The sequence below is a fragment of the Monodelphis domestica genome, chromosome 2 (genome assembly GCF_027887165.1).
Source record: "Monodelphis domestica isolate mMonDom1 chromosome 2, mMonDom1.pri, whole genome shotgun sequence".
In the NCBI taxonomy this organism is placed as follows: Eukaryota; Metazoa; Chordata; class Mammalia; order Didelphimorphia; family Didelphidae; genus Monodelphis; species Monodelphis domestica.
The window spans coordinates 265,186,105-265,210,530 of NC_077228.1; the positions used below are offsets into that span (position 1 = coordinate 265,186,105).

The 24,426-nt window shown below is 39.5% G+C and overlaps 3 protein-coding genes across 3 annotated transcripts; 2 read left to right on the plus strand and 1 right to left on the minus strand.

The window, feature by feature from the left end:
• Window positions 1-4,562: 4,562 nt before the first annotated feature.
• On the plus strand, window positions 4,563-5,561 carry LOC100023508 (putative olfactory receptor 2I1). The gene is given in 1 exon segment (XM_016430930.2): window positions 4,563-5,561. A coding segment is annotated over 1 exon segment (999 nt).
• An 852-nt stretch (window positions 5,562-6,413) lies between these two features.
• Window positions 6,414-15,495, minus strand: UBD (ubiquitin D). The gene is made up of 2 exons (XM_003340371.3): window positions 15,351-15,495; window positions 6,414-7,153 (listed from the first exon to the last, which is right to left on the minus strand). The coding sequence occupies exons 1-2, from the start codon at window positions 15,372-15,374 to the stop codon at window positions 6,689-6,691; spliced, it is 489 nt and encodes a 162-aa protein (XP_003340419.2). The 5' UTR covers window positions 15,375-15,495; the 3' UTR covers window positions 6,414-6,688.
• Window positions 15,496-22,497: 7,002 nt separating this feature from the next.
• On the plus strand, window positions 22,498-23,422 carry LOC100023533 (olfactory receptor 2H2). The gene is given in 2 exon segments (XM_016430931.2): window positions 22,498-22,784; window positions 22,786-23,422. Coding segments are annotated over 2 exon segments (924 nt in total).
• Window positions 23,423-24,426: the final 1,004 nt, after the last annotated feature.

Consider the following 24,426-nt stretch of genomic DNA (forward strand, 5'->3'; position numbering starts at 1 on the left):
AGCATCATTAATATTTGCATAGCCACCAAGCCCACCTATAGCAACTATGTCCCTCTGTGCTTCCCTTGGAAATACCATTGGGAAGAGACAGACTTTGAGTGTTTGCTCTTAATGTTTTCAGAGTGAGTATGAAGAGGTTTGACAGAAAATGGAGAAAGGAGGCATGGACTGCAAGAGGAAGTCAGAGATCCTGATCAGATCTCCAGCAACCCTGGAAAGTTTTCTGTACTAGTCTGCCCAGTGCAAGGGAAGAAAACAAATAGTAGATGACTTCCACCTCAAGTCCTGTCCTCATAGAGTCAAAGATTGTCAGTACTGAAAAATATTTTAGGAAATAATCTGGTTCAGCCTCCTTATTTTATAGATGAAAGGAAAGAAAGGAAATGACTTGAGTCATACAGAGTATCAGAGATTTCATTTTCTCCTGTTCCATCAAGTTCTGAGTCTGGTAATTTTAGAGATATGAAGAAATATAAGAAAAGAGAAACATTTAGAAGGGAGGAATTTCCCCCACCAAAAATATTCCTATGAATTGATCTAGTTACTTTCTTTCTTTTTTTTTTAAACCCTTACCTTCCGTCTTGGAGTCAATACTGTGTATTGGCTCCAAGGCAGAAGAGTGGTAAGGGCTAGGCAATGGGGGTCAAGTGACTTGCCCAGGGTCACACAGCTAGGAAGTGGCTGAGGCCAGATTTTAACCTAGGACCTCCCGTCTCTAGGACTGGCTCTTAATCCACTGAGCTACCCAGCTGCCCCCCTAGTTACTTTCTTTGTAAATTTGAAAGTAATTGTGATTAGAGGCAGCTAGGTGGAGGGAGCTAGGAGGCTCAGTTATTGAGAGTCAGGCATTGAGACAGAAGTCCTGGGTTCAAATGTAGCCTCAGATGCTTCCTAGCTGTATGAACCTGGACAAGTCAAGTAACCCCGACTGCCTAACCCTTTGGCCTTGGAATCAATACAGAGTATTTATTCTAAAACTGAAGATAAGGGTTTTTTTTTAAGAAAGTAATAATTTGACCAAAGACACACAGCTGATGGATAGCAAAATATAGATTAGAACTAGACCATTTCCTGACCTATAAAATAAAGATCTGAGACTAAAAGATCTCTACAGCTTCAGGCTTGTCATTCCATGATTCTTTAATTCTATTATAAGCTTGTGGATTTCCTTTGTTGACTTTTGTTATAAAGGTTGGTGGGATGTTATTGAGTATACCTCAGCAGAGTGAAAATGAAGAAGATGCTGACCAGCAGAAGTGAAAATTAGAAAAAAAAATATTACTTATTGCCCATTTGTACAATGGAAAGAGCACTGGGTGTTGAGTCATCTCACCTGGGTTCAAAACCCACCTTTGATGCTCACCATTTGTGTGACCCTGGATAACTCATTTAATCATCATGGGCCTCAGTTTCCTTCTCTGTAAAAGGAAGGGGTTTGACTAGATGACCTTTGAAATTCCTTCTAGCTCTAGATCTAGAATATATTTATTCCCCAGTTCCAGAAAAGGTGCAAAATAGGCACAAGTAAAGACAAGTCTAAAACTTTGGAATAAAAAAGAAAGTGAAACAAGGTGCTTTTATTATCAGAATCTTGTATCTCAGAATCACACAATGTTAGAGCTGGAAGAACCTCTAAAGATAATCTAGTCTAATCTTTGCAACTAAATTCATTGTGGTTGTTTACACACTGGGTTTCAGAGCTGGATTTAAATTTTATTTCTGCCACTTCCTAGTTTTATAATCATATGTAACTCAAGGTTAACCTAATGACCTACAAGTTTCCTTCTAGCTCTAAATTTGAAGTGACTTACCTCTGGTCATATAACTAAAAATTGACAGAGTCAGGATTAGAACTTGAGCTTTACAATTCCAAATGCCCATATACAATTTACTACACCACAGTGACTTTCTAATCTTTGATCACATTTCATCCCATTGGGTTCAGAGCTAGAAGAACTTCAGAAGTCACTAAGGATGTTCTCCCCTTCATTTCACAGGTGAGGGAACTGAGGTCTTCAGAAAGGAAGTGACTAACCCAGTCACATAGATGGTAAGTAGCAAAGTCAGGAATCAGGTCCAGATCTTATGACTACAGACCCAGGACTCATTCCTCTGCACCACAACTATCCCAAGATAAACTTTTATATAATACCGCCATTAAGATTAGTTTAGTGTTCTAGGTTTTCCAGAACATTTTCAGATAAGCCATCTTAGCCACTTTAGCCTCAAAACAACCCAATAATGTAGAGAAATTCATAGTCCCATTTTACAGATAGGGAAAACAAGCAAAATAAAGTGAGTCTTCTGGCTGCTAGTCAAATGTTCCTTCCCCACAACATACTACTTCTACTTCATACATACCCTATTCACCCACCCATCCACTACTATTTTTTAGAAAAGAACTTCACAAATATGGGTGAAATTTCTTTGAAACAATAATCATAGGGTATCCACATTGTTTTGTTGTGATAGAACTCATTTTTTTTAAGTTGGCACTGCTGGAATTATTTTTAAGTTATAGGACTAGATCTTGTAATGAAAATTTCCAATTTTAAAAATTGTCAAAACTTGAACCATGAATTCAATTAGGAAACGTGTCATTTAAATATCTATAGTTTTTATTATCAAACCAAACTATACAAAATGTTTGTATTGCTCAACTTAACACTGATTTCAAATTTATAAAAGGTCTGAAAAATAAATGTTACACACATGTTTTCCTTCCTATCTCTGAACCTTATTTCCAATGTCTGCTTCTTCAAAGCATTGTAAAAAATGTTGCATTTGGAGCAGGAAGAGCATAGCTTTAAAGTTGGCAGGGAAGGTAGTCATATCATCCAAAGACTTCATTTACAGATTAAGAAACTGAGACCCAGGCAGGTAAAGTGAATTCACCAAGGCCAAATAGGTGGTAAGTAGCACCGTCAGTATTTCAATGGAAAAAAGGAAAAAGTGTTTTCTGACTCCATAGCTATGCTTTTCTTTATACTCCTCTACCCACAACGAACTCCCCTCCAGTCCTAGCCCTGTCTGTGATTGTAGGAAAGTCACTTTCAATCCAATCCATTTCCATAAACATTTGTTAAACACATTCTTGGAAAGGGGCAGAGAATTGAAAAACAAAATTTTTTAGGAAAAAAAAAAAAGACCAAATTCTAGCTTCATGGGGATGATTGTCTAAAGTAAGATCTGAGAAAGAGAACATTCTTTCAGTCTTTTCTTCTTCATAGTGTCCTGCTGCCTTGTGAAGTCATTTGTTTCTAGTTGTTGTATTCTGGTTCTTAAAGACTGGATTTCATCCCTGACTTTTTGGTCATCCTTCTCCTTCTGGTCTGATCTTCTTTGGAGATCATCTTTCATCTTCTTTGCCTCATCTTTCATTTTCTTTGCCTCATCTTTCATCTCCTTTGCCTCATCTTTCATCTTCTTTGTCTCATCTTTCATCTCCTTTGCCTCATTATCAAGCTGGTTGATTTGGGCTTTCAAGACACTATTTTCTTGTTTTAGTTCAAGTGCCTCTGTTTCCATATGACTTATCTTAGATTTTAAGTTCTTTTCCTAGTTGTCTTCAGCCTCTCTTAATTGTGTTTTGAATTGTATTTTGAGTTCTTCTGGAGCCTATATCCAATTCCCTGGGGTTTCTGTTTTTTTGCTTGGTGTTCCCTCATCCTTCTCTGTTCCGTTTGCTCTTTGTTCATTGCCTGTATAGAAGCTGTCAATTGTAGTTTCTTTTTTCTTTTTCTGTTGTTTGCTCATATTTACCCCCTTCTTTACTCCCTGCAGATGCCTGAGCTCTTGCTCCTCTCATTTTTTATTTTTTTGTGGTTTTGGGTTTTTCTTTCCACCTTCACCCTTGGAGCTTTGTCAGCAAATCTCTCAGTGCAATCAGTGGGGGAGGGGTTTTGGAGCTTGAGCTTTCTTGCCCTCTGAAAGCTTTGATGGCATTAAGTCCAGCTGGCTTGCTGGATGTGCCCTGAGGCCAAACCCTCAGGAAGGGGGGGAAGGGAAGCAATATGGAGTGTTTCCGCTGCTGCAACTAGGCTGCTCGATCTGCGCTCTGCATTTCTTCTCTAACTGCTTCCCCACTGCTTGTGTTGGATGCTCTGAGCCTGGCACAGTTTTGTCCTCAAGGTACTCCCTCCAGACCAGCACCTTTGCCCACCCAGAGGTTCCAGTTGCCGCTGGAGGCTTAGAGCTCTAGGTGGGGGTCGGGTCCGGGACCTTCCTTCTTCCTTCCCCTTAAACCAGAGTGTTCTCAAATTCTGGCTTTTGGGGGCATATCTTTTAAGTTGAGTCCAGCAGGAGGGTTCCTTTGCTCTATCTTATTGTTAGGTTTGATTTTCAGTCCCCTAGGAGCATTTAGTTTGTAATTGGTAAGGAAGGGTTTTCAGAGGTCTAAAATTTAGCTGCCTCTAAGCCATTTTGACTCTTCCCTCCAGCCTCTGCTTCTTCATATGCAAAAAGGAGGTGTAGTTGTCAAGAAAAGGCTTTGTAAAATGCAAAGTTCTACATATATGTGAGCTCTTAGGAGCTCAGAAGGGAACCAGGAGAGGGAAGAGAAGATGCTTGGCTTGGTCTGGGTTTTCTATGGGGTTTCAAAATTTCTGGGTCATTTTCTTCCTCCCTAGACCAACTACAGTACTGGTGAACTTTACTTTCTTCTGGGATTCTCCGACTGGCCATCGCTCCAACCACTCCTCTTCGCCCTGATCCTCTTCTGCTATCTCTTTACCCTGGTGGGCAACTGGGCCCTGGTGTTCTTGGTGGTTCGTGATCCACGCCTCCACGCACCTATGTACTACTTCCTCTGCCACCTCGCCCTGGTGGATGTGGGCTTCACAACTAGTGTTGTTCCACTGCTTTTGGCCAACCTCTGGGGCTGGGCAAGGGCACTGTCCCGAGCCAGGTGCATGACCCAGCTCTATGTCTCCCTGGCACTAGGTTCCACTGAGTGTGTCTTGCTGGCTGTGATGGCGCTAGACCGCTCAGCAGCTGTTTGCCGTCCGCTCCATTACACAGCCCTGGCCTCGCCCCACCTCTGTCGGGTGCTGGCAGCCGTCTCCTGGTTCGGTGGTTTCACTAACTCACTGGCACAAACCATACTACTGGCCACACGACAGCTATGTGGACCCCGGCGTCTAGACCACTTCATCTGTGAGCTTCCAGCCCTGTTGAAATTAGTCTGTGGGGGCGGGGGCGCTGTGGAGAGGCAGATGTTTGCTGCCCGGGTAGTTATTCTACTAGTGCCCTCTGCTGTCATCCTAGCCTCCTATGGGGCTGTGGGCAGGGCTGTATGGAAAATGAAGTCCCAGACAGGGAGGAGAAAAGCAATGGGGACCTGTGGTTCCCACCTTACAGCTGTCTGTCTATTCTATGGTTCTGCCATCTACACATATTTGCAGCCAACACACAGTTACTCCCAGGGGCAAGGCAAGTTCGTCTCCTTGTTCTACACTGTGGTCACCCCTGCCCTCAACCCCATCATTTACACCCTAAGGAACAAGGAGGTGAAAGGGGCAGCAAAAAGGCTTCTGGGCAGAGTAGAGTGGAGAGAAAGATAAGGCCAGAGTTAGAGCTTATCTTCTCAACCGATTTGTTGGGGGCTAATTCATCATTCTGAGTCCTTGGATTGTGAAAGAATGAGCTCAAAGAAATAGCTCTTAAGAAGTTCCAGAACTAAGGCTAAGAATAGATCTTGCCTACTAAATGCTTGCAAACTAATAGAGAGCACATCCCCAGCATCCAAGTATGATAAGAGAAACATGGTTCTCATATTAGGTATTCTCCCAAGTAATGGAATCAATGGGTAAATAAAGATGTGGCTGCTGTTCTAGAGAAGTTTGCAGTTTGATAAAGGACACATAGGGTCTCTGCCTTTGGCAAAATGCAAGAGAAGACCAGACAAATGCATAAGAAATAGATATAACACATGGACTAGGATAGTCTATTAAACCAACATACTTTCAATCATAAATGGGATTGGGATGAGAAAAATCCTGAGCATAATTAGATTAGACCTGGAAGTGGAAGGATTTTTTAAGATTTTGAAGATACCAAAGGATTCAAGTAGTGGAGAGAAAGTAGAAGTACATCTGAGGGAGAAGGCAGGACCCATATATAAAAGGTGTGGAAGTAAGAGAGACTTAATGAGAAAAGGGCAGACAGGGGAAGAAAAGAAGCAGGAGTGGGGCTAATGGAATCTCAAAGCCCCATTAAGAAGTTGTAGGGATTCCTAAAGGGAAGAAGCTAAATAAGAATAACAACAGATTGGTAGTCCCCATCCTGCCACAAGCAGGAGAACAATCCCTCAAAACTCTTTCCTGGAAAATTTCATTTCCCTTGTGGCAGCAACCACTCTAGTGATCTTGGGTGAATTCATTTTGTATCCCATTCAATAACTATAACACAACAAGTGCCTGTGCATAAAAAGCATTTAAAGAATTTTATTTAAGGGTCACTTTAGAAGCATAGTATTATAAAATTATTAGGCTTGAAATGAATTCCTTAGTTACATTTCCTTTATCAATCTCTTTTTCTATTTGCTCTCTACTGCTGCTGTTGTCTTCTCTACTTTTTGAATTTCTTCTGATTTTTTGTTGCAAGTTATCAAGGATTATATTCAGTATAAGCAGGAATTAACTGGAAAGTATGAACCACATTTCCTCTTGACTCCAGGACTCCTCTCTGGTTAGCCTCCTATGCACCTCCCCCACAAGAAGAAAGTGCAACCCTGTTGGATGTTGTAATCAGACATGATCTTCCCATCCTCTAGCTCCTTGCCATTGCATATCACACGCTGGGCCTTGGGGGGCAATGTTGCTATGGCCATGATCTTCTCCTTCACCTCAGACACTGAGCTAGACCGCCGGATGTGGAGCAGGTGCTTCTTTCCTCCATTCGTCCCTACCAGAAACACTTGCAGCTCTTCATCGCTTGGCTCCACCACCTTCAGGGTGAGGTGAATAGTTGTACTGGTGTCCAACCAGTAGTGGGACAACTTTCTTTCAGGTTTTAGGACCTGGGAGCCCCAAGAGAGCAATTGGTTTTCTACAGGGACCTTGGTTTTAGACTGAATACGTTCATTAATCTTCTTTACCAGGTCTTCCTTCTGGGCAGTTAATTTCATTGGCTCCTGCCAATTCTCTGAATGTACCTAGAGACAAAGGACAAAGAAGTAGAAAAACTCATGACTTGCTTTTTTTCCACCTTTGGGGTCATTCATTGTTTAGGTTAGCAGTTAAGGTCCTCTACAATGCAACAGCATTATTCCATGTTTTGTGCCCTAACCAAACTGAACTATTGGCTATTCCTGGTACATTTGATCCATCTTTTCCTGCCTCCTTTTGCTTACCTCATTTCTTTAATCTGAAATGTCATTCCAGCTCATGTGCCACCAGTCAGTCCTCCGTGAATATCACAAGTCAGATTGTTTTTCCTTTCTCTTTTCCTTTCTTTTGTATGCCCTTATGATGCTCTTTTTTATTTTCACAATTTGTTGGGTGTGTCTACTAGACGATGAACTACCTTGAACTTAACACAGTGCCTGCCACATAGTGAGTAGTCTCTAAATAAAGGGGTATTAATTGACTGACTGTGGCAAAGATTATTCATTTTGTATCTCCCTCAGTGCCTAGCCTAGTTCCATGCTTAGAATAGATCCTTAAAAGGTCCATTAATTTCATTATGCCATTCCCTCTGCCTCAGATTCTTGTCATCTGTGTGGCCCTGGCCAAGTTATTTGACTGCTTCCTGCCTCAGTTTCCTCATCTGCAGAATGGGGGTGATACTAGCACCTACCTCTCAGAATTATTGTGAGAATGAGATAATATTTGTGAAGCATTATGCAGGCCTTAAGGTTCTACATTAATGTGAGTAATTGTTATAAGAAAGATAAGTCCTGCCCTTAAGGAGCATACATTCCAATGGGAAAAACATAAATGGCTAGGTACTAAGAAGATATAAAGAGAGAGTAGATGAAGACAATCTGAAAGTGAAAAGTATTAGCAACTAAGGGAATTGGAAAAGGCCTCTCTAAAGCATGCAGCAAGTTTGCACCTAAACCAGTACTCAAACACAGGTCTCCTTCTCCTAGATCAGTGCTCTGATCCTGATAGCACCTCTGTCCAAACCTTGGCACTCTTCTAGGAAGCATTCCCTCCCAATCAACAACCCATCATATTGTCCTTTTACCCTATTTTCCCTCAGCACATTCCAAAGATGCTGCCTTTGCTTAAACTTTGTTAGAGCATTCTTTTCAAATTACTTTCAGAGTCAGTCTATAAGCCTGATTTGCAAGCCACACAAAATGGCCATAATCTTTTTAATAGAAAATGGAATCCCTTGGGGGCAGCTGGAGAGTCATACCTGGAGAGAGAAGGTCCTGGATTCAAATTTGACCTCAGACACTTCCTAACTCTGTGACCTTGGAGAGGTCACTTAACCCCAATTGCAAAGCCCTCTTCTGCCTAGGAACCAATACATAATATTGAGACTGTTTAGGGTAAATTTTTAAGGTTGAGACTGAATATAATTTTAGTGGTCGCCAGGGATTTAAATTCTAAATACCAATGAAATGTTCAAGTCAGAATAGAATTTTATGGTGGTTTCTTTTCTTTTCTTTTTAAACCCTTACTTTCCATCTTGGAGCCAATTGGCTCCAAGGCAGAAGAGTGGTAAGGGCTAGGCAATGGGGGTCAAGTGACTTGCCCAGGGTCACACAGCTGGGAAGTGTCTGAGGTCAGATTTGAACCTAGGACCTCCTGTCTCTAGGCCTGACTCTCATTCCACTGAGCCACCCAGCTGCCCCCGGTTTATTTTCAATAGAAGGAAAAAATTAAGAATGAGGGAGAAAGAGGGAAAGAGGAGTTAGATCTACTCTGGCCTAGTCTGAGCCAGGGAGGAGTTCAGAGGCCTCTCAGCTAAGGGGCCTTCCCAGAAGATTAAATCTAGCTCAGCTTCCAGCCACAAGGCCTCCTCCAAGATGAGGGGCCTCCTTGGAGGCTGGTACTTTCAGAAAGGTCAAGAGAAAGGGGAGTCAACCTTATCATTCACCACATGATCACCTAAGGGAGGCAGGCTGAGGTCCCACACTAGTCTCACACGTACCAATGGTGGCTTAAACTTGGCTTACGACAGCCCAGGGGGTCAGTCAGTTGTTTCTAATTTCTCACTTGCTAGCACACGAGAGTCATAACTCCTCCACAGTTAATCCTTAAGTGGGGGTGTATACATTCCTGGTTGCTAAAATTCTAAAGATTAAACTGGGTGGAGTAAATCTAAAACTCACCATTCTAAGACTAAAGGTAAGGGCTTTTTTAAAAAAAAAGGGATTCTTCAGTTTGATCCCCCTCTTTGTTTATCTGATCTGTCTCACATGACTTAGGAAGTTTCAAAAAATTAAACCCATTCCCCAAAAGATGGAGATTTACCACTATTGAGAGTCTTCCAAGGAATATGTGACTCTAAAAACATTTCCAGAAGAGTTCCATATTGGTTTTAAGCAATAGCAGCAAAATATTGGAAGTTGTAAACCTCCCTGAGTACAAATTTGAAGGTCAATATTTATGTGGATGTCCAAGTTTTGTTCTAATTAGTGTTTTTTTAAACTCATTTGTACTATATTCAGTTGTACTTCTTCATCTATTGGTAGATCTGATGCAGTTAAGAAGCCACTTGGAATCAGGAAGAACTGAGATCAAATCCTGCCTTACACTCTACTAGCTGTATGACCCTGGACAAATTGTTTAACTTCTCTCATCCTCAACTCCCTCTTTAACAAAATGAGTTTACCTATCTCATAGGGTTGTTGTAAGGATCAAAACAGATACTATACTTAAAGTACTTTGTAAACCTTAAAGCATGGCATAACCTTTCATAAACCAGCTAATGCTAGCTATCATTTCTATACTGAGAATTATGCCTATTCTCCCCCAATAGCCTGCCTCAAGTCTCTCTCTGCTCCAATACAATCTTCTTTCAGTCATCAAAATGGTTTTCCTAATGTGAACCTTAAAAATTCTCAGACCCTACTTCATAAAGGAAGATATGCCATCATTTGAGGAAGAACCAATATTAATTATTTAAAAATTAGAGAACATATTCAGAACTTTTGACTCCACTTGGATGGATGTTGAGAATTTTTATTAGAAGCATTTTTGACAAAGAGAGAGAAAAACAATATCGTCTCTCTGGCTAATCAAAAATGAGGTAGAAGAGGACAGTATTGGCCAACTGAAGATCCACATTGGAACCCCAATGTTGAACTAGATCACACAAAACTAAACCAGGCCAGAGAAGCATTATTGACAGCCATGAGAGCTTGCTCTGATAGACCTGAAAAATAGTCAAAATTTGAAAGAACCCAACAAGATATTGATGAAACACCCTCCCAGTTTATGGACAGACTTATTGACATAGGGAATATAAATATGGACCTTGATTTATCCAGAGAAAGAGACATTAGGCAAATACATAGGCAATTCGTTGAGAATCGTTGTTCAGTGGTAAAAGAATACTTTAAAACTAGCTGTCCTAATTGGGACTCTATGGACCTTGAAGAATTGAGGAGAGTAGCAACCTATGTTTATAAAGGTCATGTAAAAAGACCTGTGGAAGGCAATACATTAGTGGAAGACTTAAAGAAAGAAATTGAAATGTTAAAAAGACAATTGAAAAATAAGGGAGAGACTATAGCCCCTTTGCGGGAATTCACAAATAAATCAGTAACCTGCCACTTCTGTGAGAAGAAGGGCCACAAAATGATGGAATGTAGAACCTTTCTTAAGATGATTGGAAGGAATATGCAATTTAATAATAACTTTAGAAATAATAACTATGGAAATGATGATAATGGTCATAGAAACCAGAATTTTAGAAACTTTAGAAATTATAATAATGATTATGGAAATAACTATAATGAATATAGAAATAAGAACTTTAGAAACCAGAATTATAGAAATAGGAATTGGGAAAATAATGACAATGCTCCAAATGAAGAAAATGATAATACACAATAACAATATATAAGAAATGGTGCTTGTCCAAAACATACTTGAGGTGCTAATGCCCCTCAGGAAGGTGCCCTTCAGGGGGGTGCCCAAGGAATGTCCTAAATACAATGAAGGTGGTTCTTCTTAGACTCTATTGATTTTGTTGATATTAAATAACCTTTTTCAGTTTTGTCTCCACTCCAAATAGTAGAAAAGGATGAACAAAGAACTTAAAATGATGATTGGAAAATTATGCACTGAGACCCATTTAAAATGGCCTGAAATTCTCCCTCTGGCCCTATTTTATCTTAGAAGCAGGCCTAGAGAAGACCTACACATCTAACCATTTGAGATGCTTTTTGGACATCCCCCTAGACAGGCTAAACCTTTTCCCCCTGCATATACATCACTATTAGGGGGAGATACTACTATTGCTTCCTATATACAGGGATTACAGCATAAACTACATGAACTTCATGAATCCGGAGCTGCAGTACAAGCCAGACCACTAGATTTTTCTCTGCATGACCTGAACCCAGGAGACAAAGTGTATATTAAGAATTTCAAGCATATTGGAGCAACTCAGCCTTCATGGGAAGGACCATTCCAAATATTGTTAACTACTCCAACATCTATAAAGATTGGAGAAAAGGACTCTTGGATTCATTGCTCACATGTGAAGAAAGCATCTTCTGTTGATACTGATTGACTGTATCTTATCACATGAATTGTAGATTATAATCCATTGACAAGTGGATACTTCTTTTTCCAAAAAACACATTGAATTACTGATTTTTTCCTTATTTTTATTATTGCTTTCCTTTATTTTGATTAGAATATTTGATTTTTTCTCATTTCTTGTACAAAATTAATTTTATTTTTTGCAGTAATACAAGTTAATATATGTATTCTTGCTATAATATCAATGCATACCCAAAAGCTTTAAACTATGGGAACCTGCCATTTATTGGTAAAATGTTATGAGACTGTGATTAATGTTAATGTATGATTCCAGAAAAAGGGATAAAAAACAAGGAGCACCGACTTAACCTGAAAAGTGCCAAAAAGAGCACATAGGAAATACTAATGTGAGACTCGAGGTTGCAACACTTGACATATGTTAAGTTGTAGGACTTCCTTGTATCTACACTTTTTGCAAAGTATTCAGACAAGTACAAAGTTTGACTATCATGCTGGCTCCCTATATCCCTGAGAATGACAAAAAGGTCAGACCCTTCCCTATCAAAATAGAATTCTAATTCTTTTCCTTCTTATATTATGGCAACTTCCTGTAGTCTTAGCTGCAAATGGGAAAGTGAAATAGTACTGTATTCTGTCCTACAGACTTGTGAGATAGAAATTACTTTAAATTGGACCTATACAAGGGCCTATTTTGAATTTTTTTCTTATGTTTTTGATTGTTTTTCTCTTCTTTTGATAATTGACTCATACACCCCCATAACTCAACATTGCATTCTGAGCTGAACTGGATGTTTTTTAACACTTACTTCAGGGGGGATTGTATTTTAGTTTAAAATCCAGGAATTTTTTATTTTTTGTTTGAGATTGTATTTTTACATAAAATTCAAGATTTTGATTTTTGTTCGAAAAAAAGATCTTCAAGAAAGAAGTTTGCTAACTCCTAAATCCAGAGAATGAACTGTTGCAGAAAGATGCTGAAAACCTACACTACATTAAGAAGATCAAGAATGAACTTTGGATATGGTTGATTGAACTGAAATTTGATTGAACATTTATTGTAAATGTATACATTTATGCCAAAAGGGACGGCCCCTAATTTGGCTTTCTGTCAATGCACCTAGCAAAACATTGGTTTTGCTTTCTTTCTTTCTATTTCCTCCCTCACTACTCTAATTTCCTCTTAGAAAATTGAATATTGTATATATCTATAATTAGAAGTGCATTTAGGACTACAAGATGATTATGTTAAATGATCAATGGGGAGACTAGTCTCCCAATGATCATCAGGGGGGATTGTGAACCTTAAGAATTCTCAGGCCCCACTTCATAAGGTTGGATTGTGAATCTTAAAAATTCTCAGACACTACTTCATAAGGTTGGGTTAAGACCATTCCCCATTTTAAACAATGAAGGAACTTAGATCAGGAATGTGAGACCTCTACTTACATCAGGAATGTGAAGACCTCTACACCACCCCTACTTAAGCCTGCTTTAGGAGAAGAAACTCCTTGCTGAACAATGAAAGATACTTAAACCCATATTTATAGTAAGAAAAAAGTTCTTAAGCTGTGCCTATTTTTAGATCTAATACAAAAGGGCACTAAGTACCTATAAAGGTCAGGCAACTTGTGAATTTACAAGGAGCAAAGAGGTGAGAAACTTACTCAGAAGTTTTCTGGTGTGAACTTAATCAAAAATTTAAGCCTTCTTAGGTGTGAACTAAGAATGGTCTGTCCTTTGGAAAACGTCTACTGTGATTGGTAGATGGGAGAACTTAGGGGAGGTGACGTAGGAGAAAATTCCCTTTATAAGGAGAGGAAAAGCTGAGTCTTAGGACAGTCAGAAGAATCTCTCTCTGGAGATGGATGGATGGCTGAACTGGTGTCTCTGAACACTAGAATCCTTGCTTGGACAGATCTTGTGGTGAGTGATTTAAGACTGACTGATTTCTCTCTTAAGACTCAGGTTCAGGCCATGTTGGCTAAGGCCCTTCATACTTATTCCTTTCTTATTCTCTCTCTCTTTCATTAATTCCTCATTTGTATGAATTAAAATCTCTATAAAACCCAGTTGACTTGGGTATATTTTAATAATTGGGAATTTTCCCCTGGTGACCACCTTATATTTGATTTAAAACAAGACACTGTCTTGAAACCATATTTACTGTGGTCACAATTTAAACCATCCACTCTTGTATCTGCCACAGTTTATGTCTTCCACTATTTTAATTATAACACTAAATATTGTCCCCTACTTGATCATCCAGTGGCTTCTTATTGCTTCCAGAATCAAATACAAAATTTTGTTTGGTGTTTAAAGCCCTTCATAACCTAACCTCCTCCTAACTTTCCAGTCTTCTTATACCTTACTCCCTGCCATGTGTTCTTTAGTGCAGTGAGGCTGGCTTCCTTGTTCTTCCATGAACAAGACATTCCATTTCTCAGTTTACAAGTTCTCTCTTCCCATCTCTACCTTCTAATTTCCCTGGCTTCCTTTTCAACTAAAAGTCCTATCTTTTTAGGAAGTCTTTCCCAACCCCTCTTAAGTTTAGTGCTTTTTCTCTCTTACTTCCAGTTTTTCCTGTATATAGCTTGGTCATACATATTTGCTTGTTTTTTCTCCCATTAGATCATGAGCTCCTAGAGAGCAGGGTCTGTATTGCTTCCTTTTATATCCCCAGAAGAGCTTAACACAGTGCCCAGAACATAGTAGGCACTTAATAAATGTTTATTGACTGACTGACTAGGTATTGTGACCACTCCCAATCCCAAATACTGGGAGCTCCAAAAGGATAAAGGAGTTCAAAGTACTGGAAATTCCCCAATTTTAGTTTCCTTCATCTCTTTCTCTTCCCCCCATTGTCTCATCTTTGAAAAGCCAAATACCTCTAAGAGGGTAAAATCATCAAGCTGTTAACATTTCCATAATAGTACTAATAATTGATATTTATATAGCTATTTAAGGCTTACATGGTATTTTTTGATCCTCTTAACTATAAGTAGAGTAAGTAAGTATAAGTAAGTAAGTATAACTTGATTTCCTTCTTGACAGAAGGGATGCCAGCCTGCTCTTGAGCCTAGAAAGCTTCTGAGAAGAGTAAAGAAAAAGAAAATTTGAATAGATCTTTAAAATTCTTATAGGGTTATAGGTTTGGAAGCTGCATGGATTCATAAAGGTCACCTAGTCAAACCACTTCATTTTATAGATGAGGAAACTGAGGCCCAGATATATTAAGTAACAGTCCTAGAATCTGAAAGCAAGATCTCTGACTAGAAAACCAGTGCTCTTTCTATCTCTCATATTTTAGGCATTCCATTCTATTAGAGAGAGAAGCTCACTTAAATCAGACTTTACCAAGGATCCCACTCCAATGGTCCCCAGTTCAAATCTGGGAATAAAGTCACTAAAAACAGCAAAGTGACTGACTCTTCTCTGCTAATCCATGTCCTTGTTCTCATTTTAAAATTCAGTTCAAAACTTTCCAATTTCACAAAGCCTTCTCTGCCAAATATCTCATGTCCAGAACCTCATCATCACCCTTCCCCAGTTTGTAAAAGCATCTTCTCTTATCTTAAAGCTTTGTACTGCATATAAATATAGGCACATGCACACACACACACACACACACACACACACACACACACACACACACAGACTTACTTGAAGAAGACAGGAGCTAGCCATCTCTGGAGCTGAAAAGGAATGGAATAAAGAATGAGCCTGCCTTTCAGACTTTTATCCTAAGTGGTTGGGCTGGGAAGTTGGGCGTGGAAAGAGAAGATGGAAATTCCCTGTGTTGATGAAAATATTTGGCTTTGTTTTAAACTTTGGTCCAATACTATTTTCATAAAGCAACTAACTCGGTTTTTCTGATGAGAAGCTGAGATAAGAAAGATAAAGAGAGGGAAAGGGAAACAGAAAGATCAAAGAGCAACATTCACTTGCAGGAGTAGTTTTTATCTACATGATCAATCCCTGAAATTCTTTCCTATGGAGGTGAGGAGGAGATGAGTGTCATCTCAAGATTATTTACTGGACCACATGGAATGAGGCAATCCCACCCTCCTCAATTCTAGCTTTTACCCTCACAATCTCAATAATGAGGGCCTTTCTCTTAGGTATCTTCTTTCCAATCACCCTCACCCCATCTTGCCTCCTTCCACATTGGTTCAAATCTATCTCTTTTAGAAAAGTTTCTCTGATTGATTACACTTGACTCAGACATTTGATTATGGGGTCCTTTAGTTCTTAGAAAAAAATTTTGACCTTCATTTGCACTTGTTTTTAAGTATCTTCAGTGATATTCCTGTAAGTCTCCTCTATTATTCCAATATTTCCATGAAGTTTTCTATATATCACCCATTGGACCTTCAGGTTAGAACTGTGTACACAGGTGCACAGTTGGATCATAGGCTTCAAAGCTAGAAGAGAATATAAACATCTAGTCCAGCCCCCTCATTTTACAGGAAAGGAAATTGAAGCCCAAGGAGGTTAACTGAGTTGTCTAAGGTCAAAAGGGTGGTAAGTGGCAAACCAGGTCCTCTGACTACAAATCCAGTGTTTTGCCCACTATTTCATCCATCTGTTACTCAATGATTGACTGAAATAAATTATTAAAATGTAGTGAAGGAGAATAGTCTGGCTGGTTTGAAGAGGGAACAAGTCTCCAGAAAATTTCTTTGAGTATTCTTGAAGATCTCAACATCCCAGCAATCTATTCATCCTTCCTATTTGGCAGTCATTCAAATGACTCCTCAATCCCCTAGAATAGTGTTGACTCCCACACTTTCCTCACACATGCTTAAATCCAGTCCCTCTCTTTCTGCTTTTTCTCCAAGTCTCTCACTAAAACTAAAAGTTGAGAACCTCAGGCAATACAGAAATCACTGCTCCCTTTGGAAATAATACTGAAAAGAAGAGGAAGAAGTATGCAAACTGTATGATGTTTTTCAACCTTTATCTTCTGTCTTAGAATTGATACTAAGTATAGGTTCCAAGGCAGAAAAGTAGTAAGGGCTAGGCACTAGGGGTTAAGTGACTTGCCCAGGGTCACACAGCTAGGAAGTATCTGAGGCCATATTTGAACCCAGAACCTCCCATCTGTAGGCCTGACTTTCTATCCATTTAGCCACCTCCCTACTCCCAGACCATACAATCTTGACCAACTCACCAAAGCACTCCGAATCTTGGTTGCTCCATCTGTCCATGAAAAGACTCATCATCATCCTTCTCAATATACCAGAACTGGGGTAGGAGCAAATGAGTATATATATATATATATATATATATATATATATATATATATATATATATATATATATATATATATATATATAAATTTGTTGTTATTTAGTTGTTACCCCATGCATCCTGTCCATAGGGTTTTAAGTTGTTTGTTTGTTTTTTGATTCTTGAAGTAATTCTTCATCTTAGCTTCACTATTGTATTATTATTGAACCCATGGTCTTTGTTCATTTGTATTATTCCCCTTAGGTAAGCTCCTCCTTGTATCCTGAATATGTTTCCAAGCCTGGGCTGCATTTTTTAGCCTAGTCTTAGCCTTCCAATGAGATTTCATGATTCTGACACATCACCAGTGACCAGGAAGAATTCCCCAGAACAAGTTGAAAGTGATAAGGAGATAAATTGTGTTCTAGTAATTAAAGGGGGATACAAAAATTTTTGTTGTTATTGTTCAGTCATTTCTGACCCTTTGTGAGCCTATTTGGGGTTTTCTTTACAAAGATCTTGGAGTGGTTTGTCATTTCCTCATCCAACTCATTTTACAAATAAGAAACGGAGACAAACAGGGTTTAATGACCAGTTTTGAACTCGGGAAGATGACTCTTTCTGACTCTGGGCCCGGTACTCTATCCACTATGTGACCTAACTGTCTCAGCAGAAGAAATAATAGCACCCCAGTGGTGTAGGATGAGAAGCCCTTATATTTGTTCAAAGCTTTATACTTTTCCAAATGGTTTCATGTATTTTAATTTGCTAGATCTTTACATCACTCTTTAAAGGAAAAATAAAGAACCAAAGATTAGCCATCCTTCTCTTCCCTACTCCTACCTCCCCAACAAAAGCTCTCTATCCATGGTTCAAATGGAGGAGGTGGAGGAGACCAGAGGACATATTGTTGATAAGCAGAGAATCAACATGCATGTTTAAGTGCTTATCTTGTGCCAGGCACTACGCCTACAGTGGAGACACAAAAAAGCAAAAAACACTTCCTAACTGTGTGACCCTGGGAAAATCACTCAACCCCAATTGTCTGACCCTTACTGCTCTTCTGCCTTGGAACCTATACTTAGTACCAATTCTAAGAAAGAAAGTAATGGTTAAAAAAGAAAAAAGGCGCTCACATTCTAATGGGGGAAGAAAATGCCTAAATATGGCCATACAGGGAGGAAGAGAGAAGGAGAGAGAGAGAGAGAGAGAGAGAGAGAGAGAGAGAGAGAGAGAGAGAGAGAGAGAGAGAGAGAGAGAGAGAGAGATTTGATCTGAAACATGGGCGACATCAAGTACAAAGACAGGCAAAGGAGTGTTGGATTCAATTTGGAATAATAACAAGACCAGAGTTACAGAGTGAAGGAGAGTAAAAGCATAAGGAAAGATAGGAAAGGGCTAGATTATGAAGGACTTTAAATGACAAATAAAGCATTTTCTATTTAAACCTAGAGGTAATAGAAAAACACAATTTATGGAGTAAGGGATAATCGCTTTGGCCACTGAGTGAAGGATGGACTGGAGCAGGGAGAGCCCTGAGCAAGGAGACCAATCAATAGGTAATTGCAATAGTTCAGACCTAAGGAAGATGATGAGGGCCTGTACCAAGATAGTGGCTTACAAGCGAAGAGAAAGGGCATGTATGAGAGAGTTTGCATGTAGAAATAGAAATAATAATGATGATAAAAATATTCAGGATTTACTTTAAAGGCTTGTAAAGTGCTTTACAAACATCATCTCATTTTCTCCTCGTGATAACCCTAAGAGGCAGGCACAATTATTATTCTCATTTTACAGATGAAAAACCTGAGGCAAGAGGTTAAATGACTTGTCTAGAGTTACAGAACTAACAAGTATAGGAGGCAGTGTTTCCTGACTCTAAGTCCAAAGTGTTATACATTACATCACAGTGGCAAAGGATTATCTAGAGAGATAGAGAAAACAAGATAGAGAGCTGAAAATTAGGAGGCAGAAAAGAAACTATGCAGAGGAAATGTATAAACACAAAGTTATAAATATCACAGTAGGTGGAGACAGAATTAAATCCAAAGTTTCCTCCCAGGGGATTCCCTGATCCAGAGTATATTCAGCTTCTCCTAACACTCACTATTTCTAGGAAACTGAAAGTAGCATTGGTTTTCTGCCTCCTCTTCCGCTCTTGTTCCTACGTGGAACACTTGCCTCTCCAAACTGGCCCTGTAGAGATGTCAACAAGTGTCAACAAGTTTCGACAAGTAGACAAGTACTCTAGTTTCTTTTGCTTCCCATTTCTTTAAAATTAAGACTCATGCTGAAGTCTTCATTGCCACTGCAATATTACTCACTGTGTTCTCTAATAAGCCATTCAGGCATAAGATCATAAATTTGGAATTAGAAAGGATTTTAGAGTCACAAAATCCAACCCCCTTTATAAAGGTTAAAAGGATGAAGCAGTGCAGCCCATGGTGGTAAAATGACCTCCCAAAGTTGTCACACAGAGAATAAGCAAGAGTCAAGATTTGAACCCAGGTCTTCTGACATCAAAAACAGCATTCTAGTGAAACATTCTGGCAAGGAACATACATAAGCACTTTAAAAAATGTTTGTTTGTTTGATTGATTTCCCTCCCCCCTTCTACCTCTCATTTCTCAGTTACTCTGTGAAGTGGAAAGGATAGAACAATTCAATAATCCAAACTATAGCGATTTTTTAAACCCTTGCCTTCCATCTTAGAATCAATATTATGTATTGGTTCTAAGGCAGAAGAGTGGTAAGGGGTAGGCAATCAGGGTTAAGTGACTTGCCCAGGGTCACACAGCTAGGAAGGGTCTGAACCCAGAACCTTCCCATCTCCACTCCCATTAGTGCATATCTAAGAAAATCTTTATGAAACTCTTAGAACTTTTCAGAAGTTCTGCAATGCCAAGATTTTGGATCTGGTCACTTCACCTCTATAAAAATATACTTTAAAGTCTACAAAGTGCATCACTTTCAACACTCCTTTCCTGACTAGTTTGATTTCTAAGAGGTAGCCTCCATAATTCTAGAAATATAAAACTTGGTCAGAAAACTCCTCTGTACTTTAGACAGATGCATAAATAATTTTAACTGCCTATAAAGCTTTGATCCTGAATATCTGAAAGGAAAAAGAAAATTATTTGACTTACTATTCAAAGAACTTTTTTCCTTCCCCCCACCCCCACCCCCATGTCCTATTCTCCTGTTCTCCCATGAAAGGGCTGGGTGTGAGGGGTGGTAGGTGCATTAGAAGGTGTAAGGATTCATCAAGTGCCTGAGAAAGGGAGACCAGGGTGTTAGGGAATCAGGATGCTTAGGTCTTTGCTCTCAGACAAAAGATAACCAACCACCATCTTTGCTGCTTTATTTTGTATTTCCCTGGGCTCTTCTACTCTCTTCACCCTCATCAAGACACTTAGAGGCTAATTGCTGGCCTGGGGCCCGGATCTGAGGTCTACCCCACCCTCTCCCTGTGGTCTTGGCAGAATTAATGAGCTACATCTCTCCATGGGATGGGAGATCTGGGATCTGTTCCCTCTCAATCACTCTAACCCCCTTCTAACACCACAATAATGTTTCTTCAGTGCCTTTTATTTCCTCCCGCTTAGCTGATGAGGTTGTAGGGGGACTATTACTCTCTATCTGAGTTTCTTCTTTTCCATCACCCTCAAAGAAATCAATTGTCACTTATGATGGGGCCTGGAGGAGGACATTTGGCCAATCCCCATCCTCCTTGTATCTGCACCACATTATCCAGATCAAGATTTTGTTGAATAAGAATCCCGTAACAAGATAAACCCCTGACCTACTAGTATAACCTCCATTGCCTCTACATACAGGTTAGTAGTTTCCCCTTACTCTCTTTTCTGTTCTCATCTTGATGGCTTAATTGAAACTAGGGACTGAGCTGAGAGCTCCTTTGGCATAGCAGAACTCCAACAGCAAGACCACTAGGAGATTTCTTTCACTAAGGGTAAGTAGAAAATTTGATCCCTGGTTGTCTAAGAGGATTAGGTTTGACAGTAAGCAAAAAGGGAGTCTTTTCTCCTATTTATGGAACAGACTAGAATCCCTAGGCGAGATAGTTTGGGGAAAGGTACAGGTAGAAACCCAAGAAAAGGAACAATACCAACAACAAAAAGCCAACACAGACAGAAGAGAGAGAATGAATCACAAAAGATAATATATCTTTAAATGAGAGGAAAAAAAAACAAGGACAAAGAGACACGAAGTCACTCAAAGAGATAGCCTAAAAAGAGAGCTAATAAGTGGGTCAAAATACAAAGATTAAAAGAAATTTTAAAAGAAGAGAAAAAATGAGATAAATTAAGTAGAGATGATTAGTCAGCTAGATAGATAATTCAAACAAGGAATAAAGACAGAGACAAAAAAATTGCCGAGCCCCCACAAGGAAGGGACCTTCAAACACAGGATGGACTTTCATTGGTCAGGGAAGAATTTATTGCAATCCTGCCTAGAGACAAAACTTTAACCAAGATGGCCTTTCAGGGCCAGTTGACCCCAACCTTGCTCATTCCACCCTAATCCCCACTCCCTCTCTGCTAACCTGATTTACCACCCAATCCCTATCTCTTACCTCCTGAGATTTGACCTAAGGTAACTTGCCTGGAGCAGCCTTTCTTTTCCTGCCTCCACCAAGTCCCAATTCTCTCCCCTTTTACCTCAAAGGCCAAGGCCACCTCCTCCAAAACTTCTTGATTCCATGTGACACAAATCCCTATGAACTTGTGTTCTCTGCATTCAATTTTTCTGTTTCATTTAATCTTTCATCTTCCAGTTTTTCTTTCTTCATTAGTGTGTTTAGTCAGTCTATTTCAATTAGAACATGGGCTTTTCAAAGGCATGGATTATATCTCCCATTTTATTTTCCCTAGATCATTTCATTCTATTCACATAAAGTGTGAAAGAGATTTTCTGAATCAGTTAGCTTCCCAAAGGAGGAAAATTCTATTCCCTAGGCTCAGAATAAATGATCAAGTCTAGTCATTTGCCCTGAGTTAGTAGATTGGTTTTAAGGAAGAACTAGGTAAAAGGGTATGGATAGTTCTGGGTCATCCATTTCTCCTCCTAGAAAAGCAAAGGCCAAACAGCCTATACATATATACTCCTGGTTGTGAACTTCATTTTCTTAAACAAAGGAATTTTTTTCTTTTCTAATTTTTTAGTAATACCCATTTCATCTAAAAAGAATGAACTGTAAAGGAAGAGGGAATACTGTCCATGTTCTCCCCTTTTGTCAGTCAGTGAATTAGGATATCTTGGGTTTTCATATTCATATTTACAAATTTTTAATCAAAAGGGTAGAGAATGGTGATGATAATTGACAGAGTTGAGAGGATCCATGCTATATGCTATATAATATCATGTCTATGGGAAGGAAGTGTCAATGGAGAGGTAAGTGAATGGAGATGGATCACTGGAAAAGAAAAGAGAGAAAAAATACCCTCATTGCTATGTCTTGACAAGTTTACAGTTACAAATAAAACATAAACTGAAAAAACGTATGAAACATCTCATCCTCTCCCCTCTCATTTTCCAGAGTCCAAGTCAAAGCAAGACCATGAATAATGAAAGCTCCCCAGGAGGTTTTGTTCTCTTGGGCTTCTCTGACCATCCCCAAATAGAGAAGGTCCTCTTTATGATAGTACTGATGTCCTACTTCATAACCCTAGTTGGCAATACACTCATCATATTACTCTCTATCCTGGACTCCAAACTCCATACTCCCATGTACTTTTTTATCTCCAACCTCTCCTTCCTGGATCTCTGCTTCACCACGAGCTGTGTTCCCCAGTTGTTGTCCAACCTCTGGGGTCCAGAGAAGACCATCAGTTTTAATGGTTGTGCCATTCCTGGCTCTAGGGACCACTGAGTGTATCCTCCTGGCTGTCATGGCCTTTGACCGATATGTGGCAATCTGCCAACCTCTCCGTTATGCTATCATCATCCATCCCCGACTTAGCCAACAATTAGCAGCTGTAGCATGGATCATTGGACTATTGGAATCTGTGATCCAGACACCACCCACTCTTCTTTTACCATTCTGCTCTCACAGAAGAGTAGATGACTTTGTATGTGAAGTCCCAGCCCTCATCCGCCTTTCCTGCGAGGATACCACCTACAATGAGGTCCAGATGGCTGTGGCCAGTGTGCTCATTCTGGTTGTGCCACTGACCCTCATTTTGGTTTCCTATGGTGCTATTGTCCAGGCTGTGCTAAAGATTAACTCAGCAGTAGGACGGAAGAAAGCCTTTGGGACCTGCTCTTCCCACCTCCTGGTGGTCTCCTTCTTCTATAGTTCTGTCATCACTGTTTACCTTCAGCCCAAGAACCCCTATGCCCAGGACCAAGGAAAATTCTTTGGTCTTTTCTATGCTGTGGGAACTCCTGCACTAAACCCCCTGATATATACTCTGAGAAATAAAGAGGTGAAGGGGGCATTTAGGAGGCTGTTAAGGAAGATCAGGAAAGCAGAGGAGAGCTGAGACATTAATATTGAAATGTTTCTGAAGTTAGAGATATTTTTCTGAAGCTTTTCAATTTCACTTAGAATCTATACCTGACTACCTGCCCAAGCACCAAGCCAACATATAACCTCAGGATGGGAAGGGGCTCTATTCAGGATGGGAATCTCTGCTACATGTGTAATATCATTATGTATCTAATTTCCTTTTCTTTTTCCTCTCTACCCTATATCCATTTTTACCTTCCTCTGTCTTCACCTTAATTTTTATGCTATATTAATATTTCCTGATTTCTCCAGTTCTGTCCTAACTGGTCATCTCTTACCATTTCTATCTTCTTTCTCCAATTATCAAATGAATCTTCTATGACCTGTGTGACTGTGATCAAGTCACCCACTCAATAGACCTGTCTTGTCACATACAAAATTAAGGAAATGAATTAGGTTTCTGAGGACCCTTCAGACTTGAAACCTATAATCCTATAATCTTATCACCTTTTTCAATGGTATCTCCACTTTTATTCCTATTTTACTCCTTCATGATTCTTTCTCTAGTTCTACTCCTTTTGCTTTATCCCCCCCCCCTCCTTTTATCTCTTTAAGGGGAAAAAGAATTACAGATTCACATGTGGTCTCTGGGCACAAATAGAAATTATCTCATTTAATTGGTAGCTGATCAATAATACCTGACAAGGGGATCAGCTAAGTGGCTCAGTAGATTGGGAACTAGACCTAGAGAGAGAAGGTCCTGGTCTTACATCTGGCCTCAGACATTCCCAGCCCTTATTGCTCTTCTGTCTTAGAATCAATATGTTGATTCTAAGGCAGAAGGTAAAGGTCTAAAAAAGAAAAAGAGATACCCAACAAACGGTATGCAGATTTTTCTTTTTTCCTTTTGTTTAGTTTTTATTTTTAAATTCAATTTCATTTTCAGTTCCAAATACTTTCCCTCTCAGTTTCCTCCTTCCCAGTCATCAAGAAGGCAAGAAAAACAAAACCTGTTATAAATATGTATAACCAAGCAAA

What these genes read in the sequence shown, in the direction of transcription:
- UBD (XM_003340371.3), bottom strand. Translation starts at nt 15,374, where the DNA reads ATGGCTAGCTCCTGTCTTCTTCAA. An exon ending in CTAGCTCCTGTCTTCTTCAA is followed by an intron (nt 7,154 to 15,350) that starts GTAAGTCTGTGT and finishes CTTTGTCTCTAG; the next exon opens with GTACATTCAGAGAATTGGCA.